At 44.4% G+C, this 27,816-nt stretch overlaps 1 protein-coding gene and 1 long non-coding RNA gene across 6 annotated transcripts in view; one reads left to right on the top strand and one right to left on the bottom strand.

Moving 5' to 3' along the window:
* The window catches only part of LOC128103818 (uncharacterized), a 71,979-nt gene extending 57,796 nt beyond the window's left edge, over window positions 1–14,183 (top strand). Inside the window, exons 3-4 of one of the 2 annotated variants that reach the window (XR_008215780.1) lie at window positions 10,334–10,413; window positions 13,750–14,183. This is a non-coding gene — a long non-coding RNA (uncharacterized LOC128103818). Of the gene's footprint in view, window positions 1–10,333; window positions 11,213–13,749 lie in introns of those variants that run through there. The other variant, XR_008215779.1, reaches the window with a different exon arrangement.
* Window positions 199–27,816, bottom strand: Mcur1 (mitochondrial calcium uniporter regulator 1). Of its 4 annotated transcripts, none has more exons than XM_052728460.1 (9): window positions 27,312–27,816; window positions 15,850–15,969; window positions 13,324–13,427; window positions 12,730–12,831; window positions 11,219–11,260; window positions 10,307–10,378; window positions 7,431–7,484; window positions 4,997–5,111; window positions 199–3,918 (listed from the first exon to the last, which is right to left on the bottom strand). In XM_052728460.1, the coding sequence occupies exons 1-9, from the start codon at window positions 27,655–27,657 to the stop codon at window positions 3,881–3,883; spliced, it is 993 nt and encodes a 330-aa protein (XP_052584420.1). In that variant the 5' UTR covers window positions 27,658–27,816; the 3' UTR covers window positions 199–3,880. The 4 variants fall into 4 exon arrangements, with proteins under 4 accessions (XP_052584420.1, XP_052584418.1, XP_052584419.1 ...); XM_052728458.1 differs by having other exon boundaries at window positions 199–3,614; window positions 27,312–27,815; XM_052728459.1 differs by having other exon boundaries at window positions 199–3,396; window positions 27,312–27,815.

Raw genomic sequence — 27,816 nt, 5'->3', positions numbered from 1 at the left:
GTGACGCCCACAGAAGGCCCTCAGTGGTGTATAAGCAGGTCTGAGACTCTCTGTCCGCGGGGACAAGGTGAGGCACAGAGGAGCAAACCCCAATGACTGCACTACTGCTTCCCACGGTTCTGGTGATCACTTAACCCCACGTAGTAACTGCACCATTTCCCCTCACACAGGAAGTCAAAACACGTTACACAAAGATGCTAAAAATTCTTTCAAATAATTTATTTTGCAAATCAGACATTCACTTTCAAATATAGCTTCTCTGTAAATCCAATTTTTTAGGTATTATATTTACTTGTAATTCACTAGAGACAATTAAGTGGTATCATTTTACAATAGGTGGGATTATTAGTTTAGATGCAGTTGTTTCAGATAGAAGGTATATTCTGTTTTCATACATTCAATCGGAACCAGAAAGTTCTATTAGCCATACAAGCATAAATCTTTTATCTTAGATAATAAAATATATTCACTCCATACAATAATAAAATATAATAGAATATTTGCTGAAGTAATAAAAGGGTTACATGATCTGGGTTGTCATTGGAGGAATGTAAGTACAAATCTGTAAAAAGATATTTTCTGAATACAGTTCCAATAAGGCTGAACATTTCCAAGTATCTTACATACATAAAGAATAAATTATTTCTGGTTAACACATTTTTGCAATAGGGTCATAAAAGCTGTAACAATTTGATTACCTTAAAGTCCCAAGTTTTCTAGGGTTGGCTCTGCCAGTTCTGGCACATGGCATACAAGGGTTGGGGAAGGGAAATGCTCGAAGTAGTGACAGGGTTAATTAGCAGGCAGGCAGACCAGCTTGGGGAGGAGGGGGGCAAGGACAATCAAGGGAAGAAGATGCCAAGACATTAGACAGGCCAGCCCAAGCACAGGCTTGCTGCGGCTCAGGCTCCCAGTGCTTAAAGCATTCCGAGAGACCCCAGCAAGACTTTTCTGCTTTGAGTCAGGTCTTTCTTCTTGAATGTGACTTTCTACCCAAGGTGCTGGGCATACGTGAAGGAAAAATCATGTCACCAGATGTTAAGCAAGAAAAGCAGTACAGAAATCAAAGCAAATGTCTTCAGTAAAGAGCCCCAAAGGGGTTTTGCATATGAATGCAGGAAAGGAGTGAAACTGGACTTGAGGCTCTTAAAAAAAAAAAAAAAAAGCCAGAGGGAGCCAGACATACTGACTAAAGCTTCTAATCTCAGCTGAGGCTGAGGCAGGATGATAGCACATTCAAGGCCTGTGGTTTGGTCCCTAGCAAGTACCACAGGAAAAATAGAGGGGACAGAAAACACAGTACCCAGCAAGAAGGCAGAGGAACACTTTAAGATCTGGACTCTTTTACCCCATGTAGCTACTGTTAAATGTCCCCACAGGCCTGACCCATGGTTGCTACCTGGAAACCTGCCAGACATTTCCTAAGGGCTCTGAAGCCTCAGTGAGGAAAGTTCAGTTAGTGTCTGGTCACAGCACCCACACACTTACGTATGTCCAAGGCAGCGACGACAGGACATGCTTATTTATAGCTCAATGCTTTTCAACTTTATTAGGAAATAGGGGAACACAGTCCTGAACTCTCCTAACCTTCAGATATGCATGGCACCCACACTCTCAATGATAGCACAGTTTCTAAGGCCAAATAAGACTGTCATGTGCCATAAAGAAACAAAATCTAGAGCAAAATTAAAGATAACACAGCCTGCTGAGCCCAGGAGTGCTGTGGAATACTTTAAGCAGACACACGGATGTGTTCCTTAAGGAATACTTGATCAGGACACGAGGAAACGTACCCTCTGTGAAATATAACTGCATACTGGGCTTTTTCCTCTGGGAGAGATAAGAGCATCTGGGCTTGGAGCCCTTGCTCCGAAGCTGTGCTACCATGAAGCAGTTAACTGGTCTAACTGGGACGGCATTCATGGAGGCCTGCCATGTGTAAGGGGACTGTGGGATGGGCAGGCTTTGGGGACTCTTTTCTGAAACAGGGAGAGAATACATCAACCAAGTATTTTATTAAGTAGTTGAGACTTTTTTTTTGTTTTCTACTTGAAAAGGATGAACTTGTATTTCACCTCGATACTGTTCTAGTACAAAAGCACTTGATTTCCATATTCTGTGGGGCTCGGAATCTTTTTACACAAATGTTTTCTAAAGAGGCAAGGACTTAATGATTTCTAAAACTTGGAAATTACATCCAAGGAACAAAAGGTAGTTTTTATTTTTAGCACTGTGGTTGGAACAGTGACAAGGGGTGATTTATTCCACCAATCTTATGGTGCAGTCTCTTGGGGTTTCTGCACCGTGCACCAGCTTGGGCATTTGTGCCTGTGTGGGGAAAGCCAGGAAGGGTTCCTCAGTGTCACTGCTTGCCAAATGCTCCCTCTCATCCATCCGCCAACAACTTAACTAGGAGGAGAATGTGCGTCTCCAGAATAACCTTGCTGCTCGTTCTAAATACAGAGGGAAGGCGAATGTGAGGGTGTCTTCAGCCACAAAGAAATCAATGCGCATGAGGCCAATGCCGAGCATGGCGGCTCTCTCACTGGGCAAGTGACAACCTGCGCTGCTCCTAGGCGCAGGCGTACTCATTCTAAAAACTGTGTACACTATCTAGATAGCCCACAGGAAGAAAGTGCAGTGTGTCATTTTATAAAAAAACCGGTGGACAACCAGAAGGAAGTTCACTCTAAACCACAGACTGAAGCAGGGTTTCATTCCAAGAATTCTAAGTTTTCTAGGTAGGTAATGCCACGAGTATGGTGTTAAACTCGCACATCATGAGGGAAAGTAAGAGGATGGAGAGGGAGGAAAGTTAGCATTCTGGATGGTTAAGAGGCTGGGCATGGTGTCTTGACTCGGGACTGTGAGTTCAAGGCTAGCCTGGGCTGAATAGCAAGACCTTGTCTCACCAAAAACACATGAGTGGCAGCAGTAAAAGAACTTGTGTTAGAATTACAAAGCTCCATTAGGTTCCGAGACTTCCAGTTGCAAGGCACATTAACAACCACCGCGGCGATGGGCGATGTTATGTAGACAATGGAAACCAAAGACAAAGGCCCGGAAGGTGCACCAGCATCGTTAATGCTGCAGCTGCTGCATCAGAGCGAGGCTGCGCAGGAGCGCCTGGTGATGAGGCTGGGAAGAGCTGGTGTTCTGGATTGAATTCCAATGATTCTTCCGATGTAAATGAGTTCCCCAGTTCTCCACATTACAGACTATTTCAAGCTGTAGAGGATGACACTAGTATTTATTTTTCTCATATACTGCAGGTTAGACCAAGTCCACTGGTTTGGCTGAATGGAGTCTTGAAAGCGTGGTCCACACTGCTCAGTCAAAAAGCCAACTAAAGAGAGGAGCTCCGAAGAATAATTACAGAAATTCCGACTTCTTCACCTTGGTTATGGATCCACAGTTTGCACAGAAATAAATAATATGCATGAAGTCAAATTAGGATTAGAACTTGAAACAAGAAAAAAGGGTGGGGTGGGGTAGGTGAGATAACAACCTGGTACTCTTAAGGCAAAATCATGGAAATTTCTTTAAAGAGACACTTTACTATATCCACAGGCGATAGAATCCCAGAGCTACTGTTAAGCACGTAAACACAGACCCTGCAAGAAAAGAACCAAGAGTACCGTTAGCCCCCTTGTCACTCTCAGGGATTTTCTTTTGTACTGTACCAGGTGTGAGAAGTCACTTAGAGGGCTGAGTGAGGAGGGACGGCTGGCGGCTGGCTACTGGCACTTCTTCACTCTTCTTGTGCCAGTCAAGACCTGGAAACAGTGTACCAAAGGCTTGCAATCCATGAAACACTGCTTGTTAAAGAACAAATCTCCACCCGGCAGCCAGCATCTTCCCTGTACAAACGTGTCCAGAGTCAGGAAACCCTTCCAATGCAAGTCAGAATCACAGCAACTATAGGATCAAAGTGCATGTGTGTGTTAAGCACTGCCATATAAGGAGCAAAATTTCACTACTAAATGCTGCTATAACTTCAAAATACTTGATTAATCTAAATTATCGAAACTGACTTGAAATAGTGATTTTTAAAAAATATTTATTTTTTTATTGTATGAGAATGAGTGTTTTGCCTGCATGTATGTATGTGCAACATGTACATGCCTGGTGCCCATGGAGTCCAGAAGAAGGCATCAGATCCCCTGCAACTGAAGTTATAGGCAGTTGTGAGCTATAACTCGCTGAAGTTATAGGCAGTTGGGTGCTAGGAATTGAACCCAGGTCCTTTGCATGAGCAAACAGTGATGTTAAGCACTGAGCCATCTCTTCAGCCCCCTAGTGATTTTTTTTTTTTTTTTTTTGATGCCAAAATATTCCTTCTTTGGCTTAAGAATTACAAAAGCAAAAATCACTCCTTTACAAGACTGTCCTGTGGCTGGAGAGATGGCTCAGTGAGTGCAACCTGAGTCTGAGTCTCTAGAATCCACATAAAAAGCGTGCATACCAATAACCCCAGCTCTGGGTGGGGGTGGGGGTGGGGGTGGGAGGGGAGATACGGGAGTGCAGGCTGCCAGCGTAGCTCCAGCTTCAGAGAGAGAACAAGGTACAGAGTGACAAAGTAGGGAAGCCATGTCATCCTCTGGCCTCTTCGGGTGCACACATGGGTACTCCCTTCAAAGTGTCACCAATGAAGTAAGACGGTCACAATCAAAGGCCTTCCATTCTATTTATAAGCAATTCCCTGTACTGAAGTTCACTGAAATCCCTAAACCATAGGGAAAGGATAGCATCCTATCAAATCTAAGGTCTCATCAATTATAAAGTACAGAGGTATCTTTATTCCTAAGGAAGAAAATGCACTTTAAAGGAGGTACTCCATCTATTGGAAACCGCAGGATGTGCTGCAACAAAAAGATGTTAAAGCAGCAGAGACAGCCGCGTCGGCCAATGGCATGTGCTACTGCCCCTGACTGTTCTATGACGCGGAAGACATTCTTTTCAGCCATTTGAAATGCTTGGGTGTGAAGCATCTCACCTGCTAAGTATTTGATCGTGTCAAGCTTGTGTGCCTCCAGCAGAGTCTTGAGGCCAGCCACCTCGGTTTCTATCTTCCTGTCTGTCTGGGTCAGGGCTCTGTCTTGCTGGGCGTGCTTTGAAAGCAAAGAGGTTGAGAACGTTAGAGTCTGTGGGTGCCATTCTGTTCCCTGTTGATCTGACACAGAGCTCATTTTCAGCATGGTGCAGTCCTGGATGGAGAAGTGGAGCTGGGGTTAGTCTTGGCTCTGCTATCCTCAGGCCACAATGCACTGTACAGGGCCTTTCATGTCTCCTGTCTCAGTTTCATTCTGTTTGGAAAAAGGAATTAGGAAGAGAACAAACCAACAACCTACCATTGGTCTTGCCTCCAGAAGAGCTATTGAGAAAGTCAAAGACAATCATCTATATGGCAGTTTTTGAAACCAGACTGCTTTACATGCTGTGGCATTATGAGACCAGCCTGCTCTCGATGGAGTGATGTCTAGTCCCTGTCTGGCCCCTGCAGGGGACAGTGGACACAAAAGTTCTGCTGAGAGACGAACATGGCCTTAGATCTGACAGCAACAATGCTGACTCAATACTATTTCTAGCCACATCTTTTCAGGCCGTCTTCTCTCACAGGTCTAACATCAAGGGTTTTATTAACACAAAGCTCAGCTACCAGGGGTTGATTTATGTCCTTCTCCAAACATAAGACAACTCCAGACTACACATTTAACCCTCAGTGGGCAATGACTCTGGCTGTCAAACTAATGCATAAAAACACTGAGAATATTCTACTGAAAATCTAAGGATAAGAAGTTTCCTTCCTTCCTTCCTTCCTTCCTCCCTCCCTTCCTTCCTTCCCTTCCTTCCCTTCCTTTCCTTCCTTCCTTCCTTCCTTCCTTCCTTCCTTCCTTCCTTCCTTCCATTTTTGGTTTTCCAAGACAGGGTTTTGGAATTCCCCTATAGACCAGGCTGGTCTCAAACTCACAGAGCTCCTCTGCCTGTCAAGCAGTTTCTGACCAACACCAATGCAGGTAAATAATAAGGAAATGAAGCCATTCTAGAGAAAGACCCTTGTATCCCATGGAAGGTCCTGTAGCACAGGTCCCAGGCAACACAATATGGATGTCTCCTTAGCCTATAAGCTACACTCAGGCCACTACCGCTAAGCTATGTATGTATGCAATATATACAGAAACACACACACACAGAGAAATTAATTCATGCCTTAAATTAAGAATATAAGTAGTGTCTTATATTTTGTCACTTGTCAGTCACTGAGATTTAAATGTTCATATTATTTGTCAATCACTGAGACTTAACATTCATAAACATGATTTTGTTTTGTGAAGTCTAAAAGTCCTGCGGTATTCAACTTCTGGGTATCTACCCCAAAGAACCCAGAGCAGAAAAATCTAAATCCTGTCTGTACATCCATGCTTGTCACATTTTACACAGCAGCCAGGTGACAGGAGGAACCCGAGTGTGCATCAACAGATGAACAGATGAGATGTAGCAATAACGGAACGGCTCTGTCTTAAAAAGGGAGCCTGCTGTGGGCAGCAACACGGGCAGACCATGGCACTCCACTCACTGGAGCCGGTCAGCCGTGGGAAGACAGATATGCCCAGACTCCACTTATACAAGGGTGTCTACAAGAGCAGACACACAGAGAGCAGAGAGGTGGTTGCTGCTGCTAGGAGGAGGGGTAGAGAACTAGGGTTTAAGAGACACAGTTTGGGGGCCAGAAAGACAGCTCAGGTGTGGAGGTGTGTGCTTGTCATTCCAGGGCCGAGAAGTGGACAGGTGGATCCCGGGGCTCACTGGCCGGCCAGCCTAGTCAGTCGCTGAGCTCCAGCTTCAGAGAGAGACCTCGTCTCGAAACAGAAGAGGGACAGCTATGCAGGCAGACACTTGATATTGACCTCTGACCCCTAGCAGTGCACACACAGTTGTGCACCCTGCCCCCAAGAAAAAAACAGTTTCAGTTTTGCAGAATAAATGACATTGGGGATGGAGAAATGGCTCAGTAGTTAAGAGCACGTGCTGTTCTTCCAAAGGACTGGAGTTTGGTTCCCAGCACCCATGTTGGACAGCTTACAACTTCCTGTAACTCCAGCTCCAGGGATCTAATGACCTCTTCTGGCTTCTACAGGCTCTTGCACTTACATGCACGTACCCATAACCAGATACCATAGACCACACACACACACACACACACACACACACACAATTAAAGCAAATCTTCAATACATGCCATTGAATTATACACATACAATCGTTACAGTGATAACTCTTACATACATTTTACCACAATGAAAAAGAACCCCACACTAAATGTGCACATCCTCCTATTATAACACGTCAGACGATGGTTAACGGCAAAGCCATGCGTGGGGAGAGGCAAAGAGGAGCAGGACGACAGTGAGGCCGGCCTCAGTCCTTACCAGGGACACCATTTCTGTCCTCAGCTGCAGCATCTTCTTCTCATTCAGTGAATACTGAAACAAACACGCAACACGGTTAGAGTCCAGGCACTGTCTGTCTGCGGCCATCAACCTTCCATGCTCACTGCTTCCCTGAGCATCTAGCAGGAGACGTCACCCTGCATCACTGCGGCCCGCAGCTCCTGCTTTGCAGTTGAGCCTTCTTCTTTATACCCACTGGTTGTGCTGGCTGCTTTTGATGTCAACTTGAAACAAGCTAGAGTCATTTGGGAAGACAAAACCCCAGTTGAGAAAATAGCCCACCAGACTGACCTTGGGGCATTTTCTCTATTTGATGTGGGAGGGCCCAGCTGACTAGGCTGGTGCTCGGGGAACTCTAAGCAGGCTGAACAAGCCAGGAAGTAGCACTCCTCCATGGCCTCCGGGTCTCTGCCCTGACTTGCCTGGATGATGGATTACATGCTGTAAGCTGAAATAAACCCTTTCTTCCCCAAGTTGCTTTTGGTCCCAGTGTTTGTCACGGCAATGGAAAGGGAACCAAGACACTGTGGATGTGTGGTCCCTTTTCACTTCTCTTGGCTGTTTCTCGTTTTATCTCTTGGCTATGATATCACTCGGTCCTGCGCACTGCTGGAACAGCTTATCTTGGGTCCCACTTGGATGGGTGCTGATCAAATGCTTTTGAGGTTTGGAGGATTAATAAAGGGGAGGGGCACCAGTTTAATTTAGGAACAATGCTCCCATAACTGCAAGCATTACTGACAGAGGAATGACGGGAACAACACATTAGGAAAAACTAGTTCAAGAAATGATTCTGTAACAAGATATACCGTTGTTATAAAGCATAACATAAATGCAAGAAATCAGCAAAGCATCACAAACTGTCTTAACAACAGTGACCAAAAGAATCCAGCCGTGGGAAACCGCAGCCTAGTGTTTCTGAAGGCCTTTAGCCATCAATGGTAGTAGAAAGACTTAGTATAGTTCCACTGACAATCAAATAAAAATCAGACACGTTTCCATAATAACAAGCATTAGCATTTAGTTGAGCAAGTGGGAATTTAAATTTAAATGTAGTTTAAATGAACATTTTAAAGACAACATTGTCAACAGGAAAAATGGTAATGTCTTAAAGTACCTAGAAAAATTTCTAACTATAAAATATTCTCTTCAAACTACCGAAGCAATAGAATGTAGTAACGCAGTGGTCAGAAGTAAAAATGCGCCCCAAACTCCGGAATCCTATACTAAGGACCAGCCTGGTGACTCAGGACCCTGTTACATAAGCTAGGAGGGTTTCAGATTCATGCCATTCATCATATCACCACCAGAGGGCAGAGTGGAGCTGGATAGTCTGTACACCTTTAAGCTCACAGCATTAACAAATCCACAGGGAAAGAAAGGCCTATATCTTGACACTGTCACGATTATTAAAATGACACTTCTCTGGCCCTATCTCCTGGAACTCCAGGACATCAGTATTCTATACTGCTATGGAAACTGGCTGTAAATATCACCACAGCTAATTTGTGTTGACTGTGTTGGGTTATCAAACTCAGGGCTTCATACATGCTAAGTAAGTGCTCGGCAAGTGAGTTACAACCTCAGCCCTAATTTAAATTTGAAATTAATATCAAGAAGAAAGTCAAACCCCTCATTTGCTGACTTCCTCATTCAGCAAATCCTATACATTCACAGGTTTTCATCTATATTCACACCCTGCAGCTCCCAATCTCTAAGATATATGTCTTTTCAGCTTGGTGATGCATAAGCACACTATTATCTTCCTAAACCAAGTGAATTGCAGCAAAACCTAGCTGTCAAGTAGCTCACAGAAGGCTTCCATATGCTGGAGACTGGATCTTTGTGACTGAAAAGTTTCCTAAGACTTTAAAGACAGGCAGGCGATGGACCCAGCAATTATTTTGCATAACAAAGCTCAATGTAACCATTGAAATCCAAAAGCAGCTCCAGATATAATTATGCACTTGTCTGAGTTCCAAGGTTAGCTTCATTCATCATGGGGACACATTCTGACTGAAGACAAACTGAAAAGTGTAAGAACACGAAGGGCTGTGTAGACTTGTCTGCATGGGATTCTGTTCACACTAAGTGTGAAAATGCTCTTCCACGTGCCGTAGTTTTCTTATGCCACAAGTAAGAAATTTACCTTATTATGTTTCTCAAGATAAAGGAGAGTCTGAGCAAGAAGATGAGAGAATTTAGACAGGTTAAAAAGTTAACAGCACATGGGGGGGTATTGTAGCCCAGGAGGAACATGGGATGGGGGTACTATGGCTCAGTGGTATCACACTAGTGAGTCTCAGAAATGCTAAGAATATAAAAAATAAAAACCCACTAGAGCAACCCAACATACATCCATTGACACACACAACTACTCATGGTATTTAAAACACAATACAGAAATACACTTTGCTAAATTTCTATGTAGAATTTAACATAATAACAATATAACCTATGTCAGAAAATCAGGAGCTTTTGAAAAGTTAGGAACTGTGGGGATTAAACCAGTATTAAATAGATTAAGATTGTGTTTAATTTTTTTGGGATTAAACCAGTATTAAATAGATTAAGATTGAGTTTAATTTTCTTACTAACATCTATATAACATATAATCTACTACATTTGAAATAAAATATTCAAATTCAACTTGAACAACTTTTTAATTTAAAGGATACTTTTGAACCAAATTTAAGTCTGACCTAAAATGTAATTAAGATTTAAAATAAAGTTGTGAACTCTGATAAATGGACAAGTGTCTAATGATATTTGTGCCTTGTACATAAGATTAAGACTTCAACAAGCATTCCACTCTAAGAAGAAATTAATAATTGACTTTGAATAAAGGAACATACCAATTCTTTCACTCTGCTCTTTTCTAGATTGAAGTTTAATTTGGTATCTGTCCGGACTTTGTTCACTTCATCCTGGGCAGAGGGCAGAGGACAAAAAGAATGAAAAGGTCAGTGTAAGAAATCTGAACCTCCTGAGGGCTTAAACTGGGGACTGCCTGCTGTCTATCCCAAGGGAGCCAGCCCAGGAGGGACATGCCAGAGGCCTCGGAGACAGGGACTCAGGAGCAACCATCTCTTAAATCAGCTCTGTGTCTGGCCCTCCCAGTTATCTGCACAGATAATCCCATCTGAGCTGAACATCAGCCTGCCAGGGCTCAGCTGTTTTAACCTCAAGACTCTCCTTATGACCTCCCTCATGGAATCTGTGAATAAAATTCTTTAGACCATTTGAGAAGCAAAGATGGACCAAAGGACAAATACTCAACTCTACTTATAAAAAGCTGTCTCACTAAGACTCACCAAAATCTTTCTAATGCCACTGTTCTTTCCTACTTTACAAAGTGACCAGTTGCTGGGCGAGCAACCATCTAAACCCACATGGAATCCTATAAAGCCACCCTCTGCTAGAAGGGTCTCTTTAGAGCAGTTTTGATTTACCATGACTTAGCCAGGAGTGGTGGCAGAGGCGAGCAACCCCAGCACTCAGGAGACACAGAGGAAGATGGAGAGCTGGAGTTACACACTGAGACCCTTTCTCAAGAAAGAAAAACGTACCCTCCTACAATACAATTTCTTTAATGAATGTGGCCATAGACAAGGGTAACTGATACATCACCTGATGTATGCTTTGAAATATATTGCACAAATTCACAGAATTGAGTTCTCCAGCACATACGATGTATTTGTGACATTTTATCTATTAGTAAATGTATGTGATTACATACACGCCTGAGGACAGGAAAGAGAGCTTACCATCACTTGCTGTTTTAACTGGTGTAGTTCAAGTTTTATTTTCTAAAAACACAGTAAAGAGAAAAAAGTCAAGGACGTGTGACAGAGGAAAACACAAAACAAACATCACCACGAACATATTTAAGCACATGTGACTATACTCAGAACACAGAACTACCTAGGCTGGGTGTGGTGGTGCAGCCTCCAATCTCAGTACTGGGGACACTGAGGCAGGAGGACTGTGCAATGAATTTGAGGCCAGCCTAGGCTATATATCCGAGTAAATCACTAGCCTGGGCTACATAATAAGACTTTGTCTCAAAAAACCAAAGCCCCAACCAACTAAACAAACCAACGCCCCATTTATAGTCATCCTATAATACATCCTGTGCACCTGGGAAAGTATCCTCACCCCCTTGTGGGTCACATCAGGTGAGGAACAGCCATGGCACACCTCTGTCCTCACGGACCCCATTTTCCTTTTAATTCCTCCTTGGCTTTTTCTTTCAACCAATTCTGCCCTCTACAAGCTGAGTTCAAAGACAACCTCGAGCTCAGCAGGCAACAAAAGATCTCCTTCCAGGACTTCAACAGGACTGAGGATGAACGCAGGCTGCAAAGAAGCACTTCCCACAGCCACCCGCCACCCCACACTCCAGACAGACAGGAAGTAGGCTGGGGGGGCTCAGTGGGCACTTGTCCTGCACGCCTGGCAGCCTGAATTCCATCCCCAAATCCCATGCGAAGGTGGAAGGGGAGAGCCAGCCCCACAAGGTCACCCTCTGACCTCCACAGGCATGGTGCAGAACTCATGAGTGCACATGCACACACATGCACTGGACTCAGATGCAATAAAAAAAAAACAAACAACCTGGGGCTGGAGAGATGGCTCAGTGGTTAAGAGCACTGGCTGTTCTTATAGAGGAGCCATGGCGGTCTGGTTCCTAGCACCCACACAGCAGCTTACAACCATCTGTAACTCCAATTCCAGATGGTCTGACACCTACTTCTAGCCTGTGCAGAAGTAGGGCAATGCATCCAAGTGACACACAGATACACATGCAGGGAAAACACCCATAAACATAAACTTAAAAGGAAATAATATTTATTTATTCATCTATTTATATTTGATAGGAAAGGAGTATTTTGTAGAACTATTTATTCCTAACCCTCTAGACTGGGGAAAATAAAAAACCTAATATCCACCACACTAGGATGATGTACATATTAATATAACACCATAGAGAGTGAAAACAAAAGATTCTGTTATTGCAAGGCATACCGTATGCATCCATTAAACAGAAATCTAGAATGGGCAAAATCAGTGGAAGATTAATCAGCCAGGGTTGTTTTCCTCTCGAGAGGAGGGACTGGAAGGAGCCTGGGCAGTTTTTCCAGGGCTGGGAATCATCTTGATGTGCTGAGTAGTGCAAACCCTGGACAGATCACTGTGAGTTATTTTCTTGTGCCCTTCTAGGTGAGTGTAGTTCAGTGTCTTCACAGAGAATGTTAGAGTAGCTACACAGTTTTACCTCATTTTCTGCTCTGAGGGCTGAAAACTCACTCTTCTCCAAGATGACCATATCTTTTTTCACGTTAGCAATCTGAGACATTATTTGCTGAAGAGTGATTTCCTAGAAAAAGAGAGAAACAAAACACGGACTCTCGTCTGGCCCCCCCAACCCACTTCTTCTCACCTCTGCCTGCTAAGACGGCTAAAAAGAAACTGGAACAGTGGGGTAAAGAGAGGACTGGTAAGGGCCCCTCTGCTCCAAAGTGAGAAAGTGAGGAGAAGGGCACTAATCCGCAGCAAAAGCAGGTGAGTCACAGCTTAGTGGGAGGGAGACCGGAATGCTACGCTGTCACCTACAGTGCCGGCCACATCTCCAGTCGTTAACATGCGCTTGCCTGGAACAGTCCATGCTGACACAATGAGCCCAAGCCCATAATACCTAACTAACTAGCTTTGATGAAGTACTTTTGTTATGATTTTTGCCTCTGAACTATGGTCAAAATTACCATACACTTTTCAATAGAACATCATCCAAAAGGCTGCTTGAGTATTTATCACACGTAATATCCTACTTTCAGATTTCCAATGTGCCAATCCACCCTGCCCACCTTACCTGCTGCACCTTGGTGACCATATCACTGTAGACGATGTCCATGTTGGTCTCTGTGTTCTTGACCAATGCAGACACAATGATTTCTGCTTGTTGAGTGGTGAACCCTAGACAGCACACAGAAACAACCGGACTCAGAAGAAAAAAACCAAGACACACACGTAGGAAGCACACACGTTTCTGTGCAGGCCGGAATTCTGAAGAAAGGGGAAAGAATGGCGTAGTGGGAGAGTGAGACAGACCTACAGGCTCTGACATGTCTGCCACTCTGACCAGAAGGAGACACCTGAATGTGTTTCAGCGGCTGGGATCATCAGCAATCCCTATCGTCGTCCTCAGGTTCCAAACCAAGAAAAGTAGAACATTTCTGCTTATCAAGACAATTTTATATGTCCTCCTTCTCATCTCCTCTTTTCTCTTAAATTCTAGGCTGGAAGACATTTGGTGGAAAAGGCCTGCTGTTTCATTTGATGAGAAAAGCTGAACAAACTATTACACAGTGTTTGACCATTTTTCCAAACCCATTGTATACATTATTGCATTTAACACCCAAGAGGAAAGGAACTTTGGGATTCTTTTTGTCTGTGGCACAGATGGGCAGGCCCACAGAAGCTGAGGAGACAGGGCTTCCACAGCTACCCAGCAACCAGGGTGTCTGCCGGCCCACCAGGGGCTGCTGTGCTCACCCAACACAAATGTGTATAACTGGGTAAATATACTCAGTGAAGGAAACACAGACATGTTGATTTCAAAGGCATATTCTATGTTAATTCAAAACCTGGTTTTGAGGATGTATGTGCCATATATGGAGAACTGTAGTCAGCATATTTCTCTGAATATTAATTATAAGATGATATCCTGTGTTCCAAGTGTACTTTCAGTGAACAGCATTTGTGTCAGGGCAACCTTTCTGGTCTATGTGTGAGAGTGTGTGTGTATGTGGGATCAGGGGGTGATAGTTGAGGGTCTTCCTCAATCATTCCCCATTTTTTTATTTATTTGCTTGTTTGTTTTATTTATTTAGCGGTAGGGTCTCTCACTGGACCTGGAGCTGGCTGACTCAGATACATGGGCTGGCCAGCAAGCTCTGTGGATCACTCTGTCTCCCCTCTCCCGGTGCTGGGATTACAGGCATGTCATTATGCCTGGCTGTTTACGTGGGTGCTGGGATCTGAAGTCAGTTCCTGTACTGGCTAGTTTTTGTCAGTGGTTAAGAGAACTTGCTGCTCTTCTGGAGGATCTGAGTTTGGTACCGAACACCCTTTTCGGCCAGCTTACAACTATCTGTAACTCCAGTTCCAGGGGATCTGCCACCCCTTTCTGGCTTCTGAAGGCACCTTCCCTACATACGTAAAATAAATAGATAGATAGATAGATAGATATAGAGAGAGATAAATAAAATCTTAAAAATTAAAAAAGAAAAGAAAACAAACAAATATAAAAAGCCAAACCACAATCCCAAACAGGGCAGAAGAGATGGCTCAGAGCTTAAAGGTGCTTAGTGTCAAGACTGTTGACATGAATTCTATCCCCAGAACCCAGGCAGTGGAAGAAGAACCAACTCCTACAAGCTGTCAGCTGACCTCCCCAACCACAATAAATATACATAAAAAACCAAAATAAAACAAAACCAAAAGACACCCAAAATACAAAACAAAAAACGCCAATAAATCCTAAATAAGCAAAAATGTAGTCTTTTCAATAGAGAAAAACTGTTAAGAAAAGTCTCCATTGTGTTGATAAAGCAAAAAAAAAAATGCTTAACCCTTAGCAGGGTTGAGGGAGCAGTTCAACTCACAGGGTGCTTACCCAGCCGGCACTATGCTCCATTCCCTAGCCCTGCATAAACTCTGTATGTGGTACATGTCTGTAATCCCAAGGAGAGCCCGGAGGATCAGAAGTTCAAGGTCGCCTTCAGCTATACAGTAAGTCTGAAGCCAGCCTGAGATGTATAAGTGTCTTTCTCAAAAAAGTCCTCAAGCCAAAAAAAAAAAAAGTGAACTTAAAAAGAGGCTAAGTATCTGTCACAGTCAGCTCCAGCTGCCAATTCCACACACCTGGGAAGAGGAAGCAAGCTTCACTGAAGAACTGCCTTCATGACCCATGGGCATGTCTGTGGGGGATCTTTTTTCATTGCTAATTTATCTGGAGGGCCAAGCCCACCGTGGGCAGTGCCATCCCTGGACAAGCGGGCCTGGGCTACTGAAGAAAGCATGCTGAGCCAGGCAGCGGAGTAGGTCAGTAAGCAGCCTTCCTCCAGGTCTCAAGTTCAGTTCCTGTCATACTTCCTATCCTCAATGATGGACTGTAATATGTAAGCCAAATAAACCCTTTCCTCCTCTAACCTGCTTTTGGCAACAGCGCTTACCACAGCAACAGAAAGCAAATGAGAACACCAACCAAAAGTTTCCTGAAGGCTGAAAAGTCGAAAGAGAAATACTGGAAAGGAAAGGAAGCACACACGAGGAGAAGTCCCCGTCAGCTGCACTGATCCAGGGCGCAGGCGCAGTCGACGCCTGCAGGGCTTACCATTTGCTTCAAGTAAGCACACCAGAGCGTGGGTGTCAAAGTAGAGCTTCCGACTCACAGACGAGGGCAAATTCCCCTTCCTGTGCTCTAGCTGCCGGCACCCAGCAGACAGGCTTAGCTCTACAGGGGAAGAGAAAGGAAGCCGAGATCAGTCAGCAAGAAACAAGTTTCAATACCTCAGAAACCTGTCTCTTTTGTACAGGGCCAGAATGCACACATATGATGTAACCTGTTTCATGCATAAAATTCAGTTGTTTCTTGTATATTTAAGAGTAGGCACTCATCCCCGCAGTCAACTTTCTCCATCCTGGTCAGAAACTGGACCCTTCAACCAGTACCATCTTGTCTTGTCCCTACTATCTCAAACAGGGTCTCACTCTGCAGTCCAGACTGACCTAGAACAAACTACCTGGCCCAAACTGGCCTCAAACTCACAGTGATACCACTGCCTCATCAGTCTCCCATGTCCTGGGATTGCAGGCTTGAGCCACCACACTCAACCCTCTCCCCCATCTCCATCGCTGCCTTAGACACCCAGAAATCTATTCTGCCCTACTGTCTGCCCACTCTGTAGACTTCAGGGGCATGGAATCATACAACGGGGTCTTGGCATTATGGTCAATGGTCATCCATGCTGCAGAACGTGCCAGCACTTTATTTCTGCATCACTGAATAGTATTCCATTGCACAACTATCCCACATTGTATGCTGTTTATACCTCCTGGCTCTCATGAATAGTATTCCACTGCACAGCTATCCCACACTGAAGGATGTGTGCTGTTTACAGTTCCTGGCTCTCATGAATAGTATCGCACTGCACAGCTATCCCACACTGAACGATGTATACTGTTTACACTTCATGGCTCTCAGGAATGATCCTGTGGCCACTGCTTCAGTTCTCTTGAGAATGTCCCTCGAGCAGAGCTGCAGGGTCATATGGAAACCGTTTAAGGAATTGCCAGATTTTTTCCAAAGTGGCATCACCAATTTTCTTGTTTACCTACAGCCAAAGAGGCTCCCAATTTCTCCACATCCTCACTAATACTTAGGATGTTTGTTTTATATTATAAGCACCCTATGGGTACAACCAGTATCATTGGCTTCACCTGCAGTCCTCTGATATCTAACAATGTTGGTCTTCTTTGCATATGCTTACTGGAAATCTGAGAATCTTTGAAGAAATGTCTATCCAAGACCTTTGTCTACTTAAAAAGATATTTATACAGGTGTGGTGGCACACACCTTTACTCCCAGCACTCGGGAGGCTGAAGCAGGAGGATTTCTGTAGGTTGAGAGCCTGGTATATAGAGAGTTCTATGACAGCCAGAGCTACATAGAGACCTTGTCACAAACACACACACAACGCAGTTGTAAGCCACCCCATGTGGGTGCTGGGAACTAAACTCACATTCTCTGGAAGAGCAGCAAATGCTCCTTTTTAAAAAAAAAAAAAAAAAAAGTTTCTTTGTACAGCCCTGACTGTCCTGGAACTCACTCTGTGGACCAGGCTGGCCTCGAATTTACAGAAATCCACCTGCCTCTGCCTTCCAAGTGCTGGGATTAGAGGTGTGAGCTACCATGCCTAGCTTGCTCCTAACTACTGAGCCATCTCTCCAGCCTGTTTGTCTATTTCAATTGGGCTTTTATTTTTCCATTGTTGAACTGAAGAGTTCTTCATATATTCTAACCACAAGTTCCTTACCAAACTATTTACAAATACTTTCTCCTATTATCAGTTAATATTTTTTATTTTTATATTTTCATATTTGTTTTTCATATATTTTGAACTTTTGAAAAGTTCAATTTTGATGATGCCCAAATAACCTATTCCCCCTTGTGCTTATTCTACTTTTGATGTCATGTGACTATTGCTGATCCAGGTGTATGAAGACTGACACCATGTGTTCTTCTAAGAGGTTTCCAGCGTTAGCTCTTACACTGAGCTAACACTGTGATCCAGGGGGAGTTATGTATGGCATGAGGTGGCCTCATTGTTCTGTATGAAGACATCTAGCTGTGCCAGCACTGTTTTCTCTAGGACACTGGTCTGTCATCCTGGTTGAAAGTCAGCTGACTGTGTGGGAAGGTTCACCTCCAGACTTTCCATGTATTCAATCCCTCCAGAACATCTGTCCTCATCAGGAAATAGATTTGGTTTTTATTCTCATTGTTGGGCTATTATATGTGAATTTTAGGATAAGTATGCCATTTTTTTTCAAAGAAGAGGTTCTGAGATTTTTGAGGACTGCATTCTATGAATCAATTAGAGGGGACTGTCATCTTAGTAATAGAGCATTCAGATCAATAAACACAAGCCATCTTTCCACTGATTTAGGTCTTTGATTGCTCCAATCCTGTTCTGTCGTTTTCTGAGTGCTTGGTGATCTTTCACAGACTTATCCCTAAGGGTTAATTAAGGTCTTTCAAGCTGTCACTGGAATCAAATTGTTTCACTTTCACTTTAGAGTGTGTACTGCGGATGCGTAAACATACACCTGACTGCATTCACAGGTGCCTTGCTGGACTCTGGACTTTTCCTAGTAGTTCAGGGGCATCCCTAGCATTTCTACAAACAAGGTCATGCCATCTGGGAGAGAAGGAGAGCTTTACTTCTGCTTTCCAGTCTGGATGCCTGTTGTTTCATTTTCTTATCTAACTAACTGCCCCGGCTAGAACTTCCTGAAGTGCAAGGCTAGACTCTGATCTGGGAAGGAAAATTCAGTCTTTCTTCATCGTATCTACACTGGTTTTGAAGATCTTCTTTATCACTTAAGTTCCCACTTTACAGACAGTTTCTCATACACACACACACACACACACACACACACACACACACACACACACACACACACACACCCGTCTTCGCCTTTTTTGGTCTTACTATGTAGTCCAGGTTGGCTCTGAACTCAAGATCCCCCTGCTCCTGCCTTCCAAGTTCTGAGATCACAGATCCAACCCATCCTGTAAACTTATTTCAAGGTCTTCATCGGATGCAGAAAGCAAGGTACACTCCTCCTGGCTTTTTGTGCTTCACCAACGAGTAAATGTTTTGTTTTGTTTTTAAATTAGAATAACATTGAGGGGGAAAAACAGACAGGGTCTTGTAGAGAGCCGTGCACGGCCGCGCCTCAAAGATGGCGCCGGCGTCCGGCTTCCGCCTTCCCGATGGCGGGTGTTCTCTGGGATAAACAACTCCTTATTTGGCTTGGGCGTGGAATCTGGCTTGCTTGCGTATGTCTGACCCTATCGGCATTGTCCACGTGGCACTACGGGGTTGGTTGCCCAGTGGCTATAAAGGGCGTGGGCTGGCTTTTCCCGGGGTCAGAAGATTGTTCAAGGTTCCTGAATAAACGGCAGAAAGAAGACCTTGGTGTTGTGTCTTCCTTGCTGGTCGAAGTGGTCACAACAGGGTCTATGTAGATCTGGTTCTTCTGGAACTCTCTATGTGGACCAGGCTGGTCTTGAACTCACAGAGATCCTCCTGCCTCTGCCACCTGGTACCACCAATTCTTGCTATTTTATATGTGTGTGTGCGCGCGTGCGCGCGCGCATGTGTGTACAGGACTGTGTCCCTATCAGGCGCCTGGAGGCCAGATGAGGCTCTCTGGTGTCCTGTTAGCATTCTCTGTCTTACTCCCTGAGACAAGGTCTCTCAGTGAACCTGGAGCTGGATAGGCAGTGAACAAGCCACAGAGATCTTCTTGGTTTCCCCTCCCAACAAGGTTCAGATGCAGGCAGCCTTGCCTGGCATCTTACACAGATGTTGGGATTTGAACCCAGGTCCTTCCGCTTATTCAACAGGTGCTGTTATGGCTGAGCCATCTAATTTTGTCAAGAAAAGGGTGTTTAAACCTAATAGTTTCTTATTAAAAGAGGCATTTTGACACAAAAACAGGGCAAGTTAAAATAAAGACTTTGTTCAAGCTTTAGGAACACAAAAATCTTGCTACATACTTATCTTTACTCTTCTAACTTCCCTCAGCTATTGTGGTGAATAGGAGAGAGGAATCCTTTACTAACTCAGGGATAAAAGAGTTTCTTCAGCAGGCCTCCCTCATGACCAGAAAAACACTTAAGTTGATCAACCACCATTCTGGAACCTTCAAGGTAGCGTGGGCGAGACCCCACAGATCTGATGTTTCTCTGTGGCCTTCAGCAGTCATCCTGAACTACTGGCCACTTGGGGGAAGAAGTAGCTGTGCTCATGGTGAGATCAGGCTAAGAACAACAGATCCAATAATTGTATCTGCAATGTCTGCTGCCCAACAAAATATAAAATGCAGGGACCTGTGCCTCTGATGGTAAAAATGGGCCCTTATTGCTTTAACGAGGGTGCTTCCTTTCCCAGCTGTCATATTTTTGGCATAAACTTTGTCTATTTCCTCCACACAGGTAAAGAACAGCCGTTATCACTCCTTTCTGTGTTCTCAAGCAGGCACAGGAAGCCTTGCTACAGCACTTATCACTGTATTTCCACATCTGCATCATCCAGTAGTCCACATGGTCCAGAAGCAGCCAGATTCACTGTTTTCATTTTTAGCATCCATCAGAGGGCCTTCTGTACGGAGAGCCAGGAATAATTTCAGACGTTGTAATTAACCTATAAAACAATGTCTAGGATCTAGACTATGACACTAGCTAGTCTGCCTATTCATGTGAGTGAATTCACATCACCCTGGGCCTTTTCCATCACCATTCATCTCTAGTTCAGGACAAGAATGTCTAGGGTTGGAGATGAGGTTTAGTCAGTAGAGTGCTTGCCCAGTACATTTGAGGCCCTGGATTCAATGCTCGACACCATATAAAACCAAGTGTGGTGGCGCATGCCTTGTGGGAAACCAGCTCTTAACTTTTAAAGGGTTCCTATGAGGAGGAGAGGGGGTTAAGAAACTTTTAGGTAGAAAGATAGCAGAGAGGAGAAAGACAGGAACACAGGATAGCTCCAGTAGGACCTGGATCAAATCCCAATGGTCCCTTCTGCCTCTTCAAAAGGGCTTTTTATAACAATGCCGGGGGCGGTGGGGGGGGGGGGGGGGCGGGACGGCGCAAAAGACCTTCCCCTTGCTGGATCAATGCACACTGCACAGCCAAGTGTAGACCCTTCTAAACCATGGTAACCATGCCCATGGTCAAGTCATCCCCTTATGCAGCCCTGCTGTGTAAAGCAAGCTCAGATTCTCAGACCCTGAGTAAGTTCTCACTAGGAAACCTCTGTGGGTCTCTACAACATCTGAAATCCTAGCATTCAGGAAGAGGCAGGAGATTCAGGAGTTCAAGGTCATCCCTGGCTACATTGGGAGTTTGAGGCCAGCTTGGGCTATATTGAGGCCCCCCCCCCCCCCCCCCCCCGGCAAAAAGATCTGTCCATCATAAAGCAGAGCTAGCTCAAAAACCAGTTTTGAATGAATGAAAGTGTTCCTCCAAGGGTCCTCCTATGCTGGGGGATGCCTATCTGTATGTTGTGAATATACGTTGTTCCCATTGGTTACTAAATAAGCTACTTTGGCCTATGGCAAGGCAGATTAGAGGCAGGTGGAAAATCTGAGAGAGACAGGAAGGAGAAAGGCGGAGTCGAGAGAGAGGCTAGCTGCTGACAAAGGTACAACATGCCAGCAGACTGGTAAAGCCACGGAACACATGGCAAAACACAGATTAATAGAAATGGGTTAATTTAAGATATAAGAGCCAGCTAGCAAGAAGCCTGCCATAGGCCATGCAATTGGTAATTAATATAATCCTCTGAGTAATTATTTTATAAGCGGCTGCGGAACCTTGGATCGGGTAGGACCAGAGAAACATGGGACCACAGGGCTGGGTAGGACAAGAGAAACCTTCAGGCTACACTCCTAGGCCACCTCCCTCATCTGAGTCCTCTGCTGGACCATGCCATGGACTGAGGTGCTTGAAAACACGAGTCTAGAGTGTATGACAGGGTGGTTCTAGTCCCCAGTTTCTTGAGTCTAATGCGAAGGCAACTCTTGTGACTTACATCAACAGCAGCCTCACTCTACCACAGCTACACAGCAGAACAAAACAATCACAACAGGGTCTAGAGAGAAGGTTGAGCAATTAAGGGCACTGGCTACTCTTTCAGAGGACCCAGTTCAATTCCTAGCACCCACATAGTAGTTAGTTCACATGTGTGAACACGTGTGTTCAGGTGCATATGCAACTTATGTGTGTCTGCCTGTAGAAGCCTGAGGTTGATATTTGGCATCTTTCTTGATTAATCTCTACCTTATTCAGCCAGGCAGGGTGTCTCAATTGAACCCAGAACTTGGGGATATAGCTAGAGATTGACCCCGACTGCACCTTCTGAGTGCTGGAATGACAGGCAGATGTTTTAGTGTACCAATGTGGGCCCAAATTTCCATGAAGGGCATATGAAAGCTCGGGGGGGGGGGGGACCGAGAGAGAGGAGACATGACCCCTTTAAGAGGCGCTGCTGTTCAGCCAGCAGCACTAAATATAAATGGCAAGATAAGTCAAATATACTTGTGACTGCACAGGTACCAGCTTCCTACAGCTAGGAAGGTTTAATCCAGTTCTCAGTCACAAACTCGGACAGGGCTGAAAGCTTTAGGCTTGGCTGTCACAAACCTAGAAGTGAGCAGAGCCAGCCAAGAGAGCCACATGGATTTAGAGGATCTAGGTGTAGTTTAGTAGTCTAAAGTTTGCTGGTATAGTCAAAAAAGGCTAAAAGATACACAGTAAAAGAAGTCCAGAAAGAAAAACCTCTAAACAGTTTCCAATGTGTTTTACAATGTGTGTAGGCTTAAGAAAGAAAGAAAAAGGGTATGGACAGTCATAGAAAGAAATAAATAGTTTAAAAATAAGGCCTTTAAAGAGAGAAGTAAAATAATAAAAAAAGAATAAGCCACATAAAGATGAGAAATGCACAGAGAGTCTGGATCCTGTATGTTATTGTGTTGACTTTGAATGTTCTGAATGTTGACAAGCAGACAACAGCTGTTGAGGGACATGGGGTTATGGACTGGACTGCTAACTGAACCAACCTAGATACTTTAGGAATGCCTTAACCTTAAAAAAGAAGTAAAAAAATACATTTGTCAAATGGAAATAAAAAATGCTTTCAAGTTTTGTTCCCACAGGAGACAAAAGGTTGTGGATTCCTTCAGAACTAATATGGATCAGGTTTGATCAAGGGAGACCTCCTGAAACTTGACAGGTGATATCTATCCACAAAGGTTATAGCTGGTTTTCCCAGGACTTGGCCATTATCTCAAATTTTCTCAAGGACCCTAAAGATACTTTGTCTACAGACAGCAGGAAGTGGTTTGGAGAACGTGACACCCATATTCCCAAGAGGTGGGTAGAACGGTATTTGGTCATTCGGTGGGTTATGGATGTTTGTCATCCTTTATAGGGGTTGTTTGTTAATTGTTACTGGTATTGGCAAGGGAGGAAACTATACAAATGAGATTACATTCAGGATCTATTTCAAAAAAAAGGAGGAGGAATATAGGAGTGATAAGATAAAAGGGTATATTATTGAATCTACTTTAAATAGTAGTGTAGATTACTGAATCTACTATAAACTGAAGAACAACTATAAATTCAAATCTTTTGTATTTGTAGGGACATTTGTATATTGATACAAATTTAAGGTAATTTTGTTATAACACTGTAAATATGTTTCTACTCTTGTTTAAAGGATTTGTATATTGATACAAATTTAAGGTAATTTTTGTTACAATACACTGTATATATGTTTCTACCTTTGTTTAAGGTATTGTACCTATGCAGTTCGTTTAAAATATAAGGTAAAGTTCTAGTTTTTGAAAGCTATTATTATAAACAACTTAGGATAATCAAGAAACATAGGTTAGTAGTTAGTCATCTATAACAATCAAATTTGTAGATATGTTAGGCATGTTTTCTAGATCATATAGAGATATATTTTAGATAGATAAATGGTTTTCAAACACTTCAAAAACCTATAGAATATGGCATTTAAAATGTTTCATTAACTTAAGGTGTTTCATGACAATGAGACACATCTGCTCCTGGCAGCATAATGTACTTCAGAGAAGATGATGGGCATTGAAGAAACTTCTTATGGAGTTTGCTTTCATTGTGGCAAGGTTAGCCACTGGGCAAAGAAACTGCTCTTTCCTTTGACTGCTGACAATGTGCTGTACAGACTGGACATGCAGGACCTACAGGAAAATGACTGTTGAACTTGGCCCAAACAAGGCAGGACAGTCCTTCAAAATTCCTGCTTCACAGAAGAGTCTGCCAGATGTTCTGCAGGACACAGAGGAAAGTGACTGACAAACTTTGTCAATACAAGGCAGGACAGTCCTTCAAATTTCCTGCTTCATTGAAAAGTTTGCCAGATATTCTGGACCTGTAGGTTGAAGATGGATGCCCCAACATTGCAGAGGAACTTTGGGTGACTGTCCAGGCAGCCAAATGTCTCTATTGTTAGATAGTATTACATCCTTCTGGGTCTTTGATGGAGTTGAAGACTAGATAGTTATAGTTGCAGTTTTCCTTAGTTATGATAGAAAGTTAGGTGTAAAACTTTGGACTAAGGATAGATAATGCATTATTTTCTCTGAACTATAAATGTACAGAATATTGTAAATGTAATTCTTACTTGATAATTGCTTTTGTTTTATGTAGTTTTACTATGTTAATATTAAAACCTTTCGTTTTTATTTAGACAAAAAGGGGGAAATACTGTGGAATATTATTTTAAGATGTGTTAGCCAGGTGGTGGTGGTGCATGCCTTTAATTCCAGCACTAAGGAGGCAGAGTTCTGCAATGCGAATCTCTGTGAGTTCAAGGCCAGCCTGGTCTACAAAGTGAGTTCCAGGACAGGCTCCAAAGCTACACAGAGAAACCGTGTCTTGAAAAGCCAAAAAGAAAAAAAAAGGTGTATTACATTTGTTTATGCTGTGGAACATTTGTTTAACTCTGTGAAGCTGTATTACTGTGCCTGTCTAAAACACCCGATGGTCTAATAAAGAGCTGAACAGCCAGTAGCAAGGCAGGAGAAAGGATAGATAGGGCTGGCAGGCAGAGAGAATAAATAGAAGAAATCTGGGAGGAGAAGAAAGAGCAAGAGAGATCAAGGAGTGAGAAAAGAAGGGGCCAGCCACACAACCAGCCACAGAGTAAGAGTAAAAGTCAGATATACAGAAGAAAGAAAAGGAAAAGGCCCAGAGGCAAAAGGTAGACGGGATAATTTAAGAAAAGCTGGCTAAAAACAAGCCAAGCTAAGGCTGGGCATTTATAATTAAGAATAAGCCTCTGTGCTTGATTTATTTGGGAGCTGAGTGGCAGGCCCCCTCCAAAAGTCCAAAAGAGTAAACAAACAAACAAACAAACAAACAACAGGCAGATCACTATGCAAGCCCAGTATTTATGTTCTGGGGATCTGAACTCTGTCTGGTCCTCCTGCTTCAGTATTTTATCCACCGAGATAAGTCCCCAGACCCACACACCACCACTGCTACCAAGAGCTAGCAGTGATTTGTACACTTATGTTTTTTTTTTCTTTTTCCCAAAACAACTGGAACCAGAAATAGCAAGCTTATTTCAAGAAAGCTATCTTCTAAAAAGTAGGGAAAAGGGCTGGCCACTTCTCAGTTGGCATTCCACTCCTGCTGAGGGAAGGGAATGCCACCTCATTCTCTGTCAAAGGACAACAGTGTGGACATAGCAGTTCTGAATTCCTAGGACTCACAGTAGGAAGCCAGTAACTTGAGGTGCATTAGAATGTAACACATAATTCTCCTTTCTGGAAACCTTCATCAGAGCAAAAGGATGTTAAACCCATAATTACAAAAGAAGTCCAAAGTTAACCTTGAAGAGAGGAGAAACCAACTGCAAATTTTCAAGGCACAACATCTTGAAGTGGATCTATCTATTGAGGACCTGAGGCACAAAACCAAACCACCAACCCTGGGCTGAGAATAAAGGAACAAAAATGGGCATGAAAGCTTCCTACTGTCTCTGCTGTTTCCCTTTTAAAAATCCATCTATCCTCATGTCTGACTGACGAATGCCACTAAAATGGCACCATCTTGCTAATGCAACAAGAAAGAACCCCTTCCTTTGCTCCAAAATAGTAAATTTTGTGAAGCAAACAGATTGGAAGGCAACACTTTGTCAAAAGTACAGAAAGCAGGGTGTGGTAGCCTAGCCTTTAACCCCAGCACTTGGGAGGTGCAGGAGACTGCAGTAAAGTTGAGGCCAGCCCAGACTACATAGTTCTGACCCTGTCTCAAAACAAAACAAATCAAAACAGTACATAGAAAGGCCAGACCCACCTCCAACTCCTAGTTCCTACAAGACTGATATAAAGCTCACTGCTCATTTCCCTAGCCCTGCGAGACCCATCCCCACCTTTTTCCCCAAGGTACTCTTGAAGAGTGAGGGATAAGAGATTTAGAAATATAGAGGGGAGAGGAGACAGACAGAAACACGGGATAGCCTCAGGAGGGCCTGGATCCTTATGCACTGGCCCAGAACTTTATTCAAAAGGCTTTTTATAACAATGCCAAGGGGCAGGCAAAAGACCTCCCTCTTGCTAGCTACAACCAAGTGTAGACCCTTCCAAACACCTGGTACCCAGGCCCATGGTCCAATCATCCTTTTATACAGCCCTGCTGGTAAAGCAAGCTCAGCTCTCACTAGGAAACCTCTGTGGGCTCCAACACCTATCTGCGTGTAAAGCATCCTTCATCTTTCAGAACTATTTATCAGTTTCTCCCCTAGCCACAGGTATTCTTAAATTTTAGATGCAGGCAATACTCATTGAAAAATACGGCTGGGTGCGGATGGCTACTAATGGACAGAAACAGGTTATCCAAGGTGTAATTATGCCACGTTTTCTGATTAGCCGACACGATAAGATTTTATCTGCTATTTACTGCGAGCAAATTCCAGCTAGTTTACTTTCAAAATCTTACTCAGTTCAGTGATGTCCCTCCCCTCCTTCAAGTACTTAAATGACACATCAATGCATCAGACTACAGTCACCCAATTCAACGCACAAATGGAGGTCCTCGTCATCTCCTATGCATACTGCCTCTCTTTTTCTCCAAAGTATGTCATATTAATAAAGTTAATATGGATAAGTACATATGCACATACATGCTGCATATCTTGCGTAAGTAAGCTTCAGGAAAAAAAAAAAAAAGATTTTGTTGAACTAATTACCCCAAACAGCTAGTGAAGTGCCAGGCACAGAATGGATGCCAGAGGGCCAAGAATGAATCAATACAGTTTGGAATCAAATCAAAGCGCAATACCATCCCTTCATTCCCGGATCTGCTCCCCTCGGACCTGCACGCCTGGGCATCCGCTTCCAGAACTTTCCCCACTTCTCCCTGGCTCCAACAGGTGCGCCGGGGCAGACCCGAGCATGCTGTCAGCGGGTGCCCTCCCATGCGGGCAACCTGGGTGACCCGTCTCCCGCCCGCCTCACCTCTCCGGCTGCTGGCCAGGGCGGCCACACGCCCGACGCCCAGCGGCAGACGGCCCTGCGCGTTCCTGCCGGCGCCGAGCGCAACCGCGGGGACGGCGTGGCCCGGGCGCGTGCGCTCAGCCAGCGTCCTACGCGGGGCGGTGGCGGCCAGGCGCGGGGAGGGCACGAGCAGGACGAGCAGCAGCGGGGACGCGCGGGCGGCCCGTCCGCGGAGCCTCAGCCAGCGTCGTCCGCCGGGCAGCGGGGAGACGCCGGGGCGCGCCTGGACCCCGCAGCCGAAGGGCAGGAGCCGCTGACGGCCCGGCGTGCGCTTCGGCCGCTCGCCCGCCACGGAGCCGCTGTCCATCCCCGAGCGGGTCACAGGCCCGGGCGCGCAGGCATGTCGCTCCCGCGCGGCCCCGACCACGAGTCGCCGCGGGAGCGAGCGTGGGCAGCGGTGCAGACCTGCCCTTTCCTGCCCGGGGGCGGCGGGCGCGGTAGTCCGCCCTTGCCACGCCCCATCCCA

This window comes from Peromyscus californicus, unplaced genomic scaffold (genome assembly GCF_007827085.1).
Source record: "Peromyscus californicus insignis strain IS unplaced genomic scaffold, ASM782708v3 Scaffold_8__1_contigs__length_139910024, whole genome shotgun sequence".
Taxonomy (NCBI): domain Eukaryota; kingdom Metazoa; phylum Chordata; class Mammalia; order Rodentia; family Cricetidae; genus Peromyscus; species Peromyscus californicus.
This window is presented reverse-complemented; position numbering and strand designations above follow the sequence as displayed.

What these genes read in the sequence shown, in the direction of transcription:
- Mcur1 (XM_052728458.1), bottom strand. Translation starts at nt 27,657, where the DNA reads ATGGACAGCGGCTCCGTGGCGGGCGAGCGGCCGAAGCGCACGCCGGGC. An exon ending in CCTGGCCAGCAGCCGGAGAG is followed by an intron (nt 15,970 to 27,311) that starts GTGAGGCGGGCG and finishes CTTCCCCTGTAG; the next exon opens with AGCTAAGCCTGTCTGCTGGG. An exon ending in CCCTCAGAGCAGAAAATGAG is followed by an intron (nt 11,261 to 12,729) that starts GTAAAACTGTGT and finishes CTGTGTTTTTAG; the next exon opens with AAAATAAAACTTGAACTACA.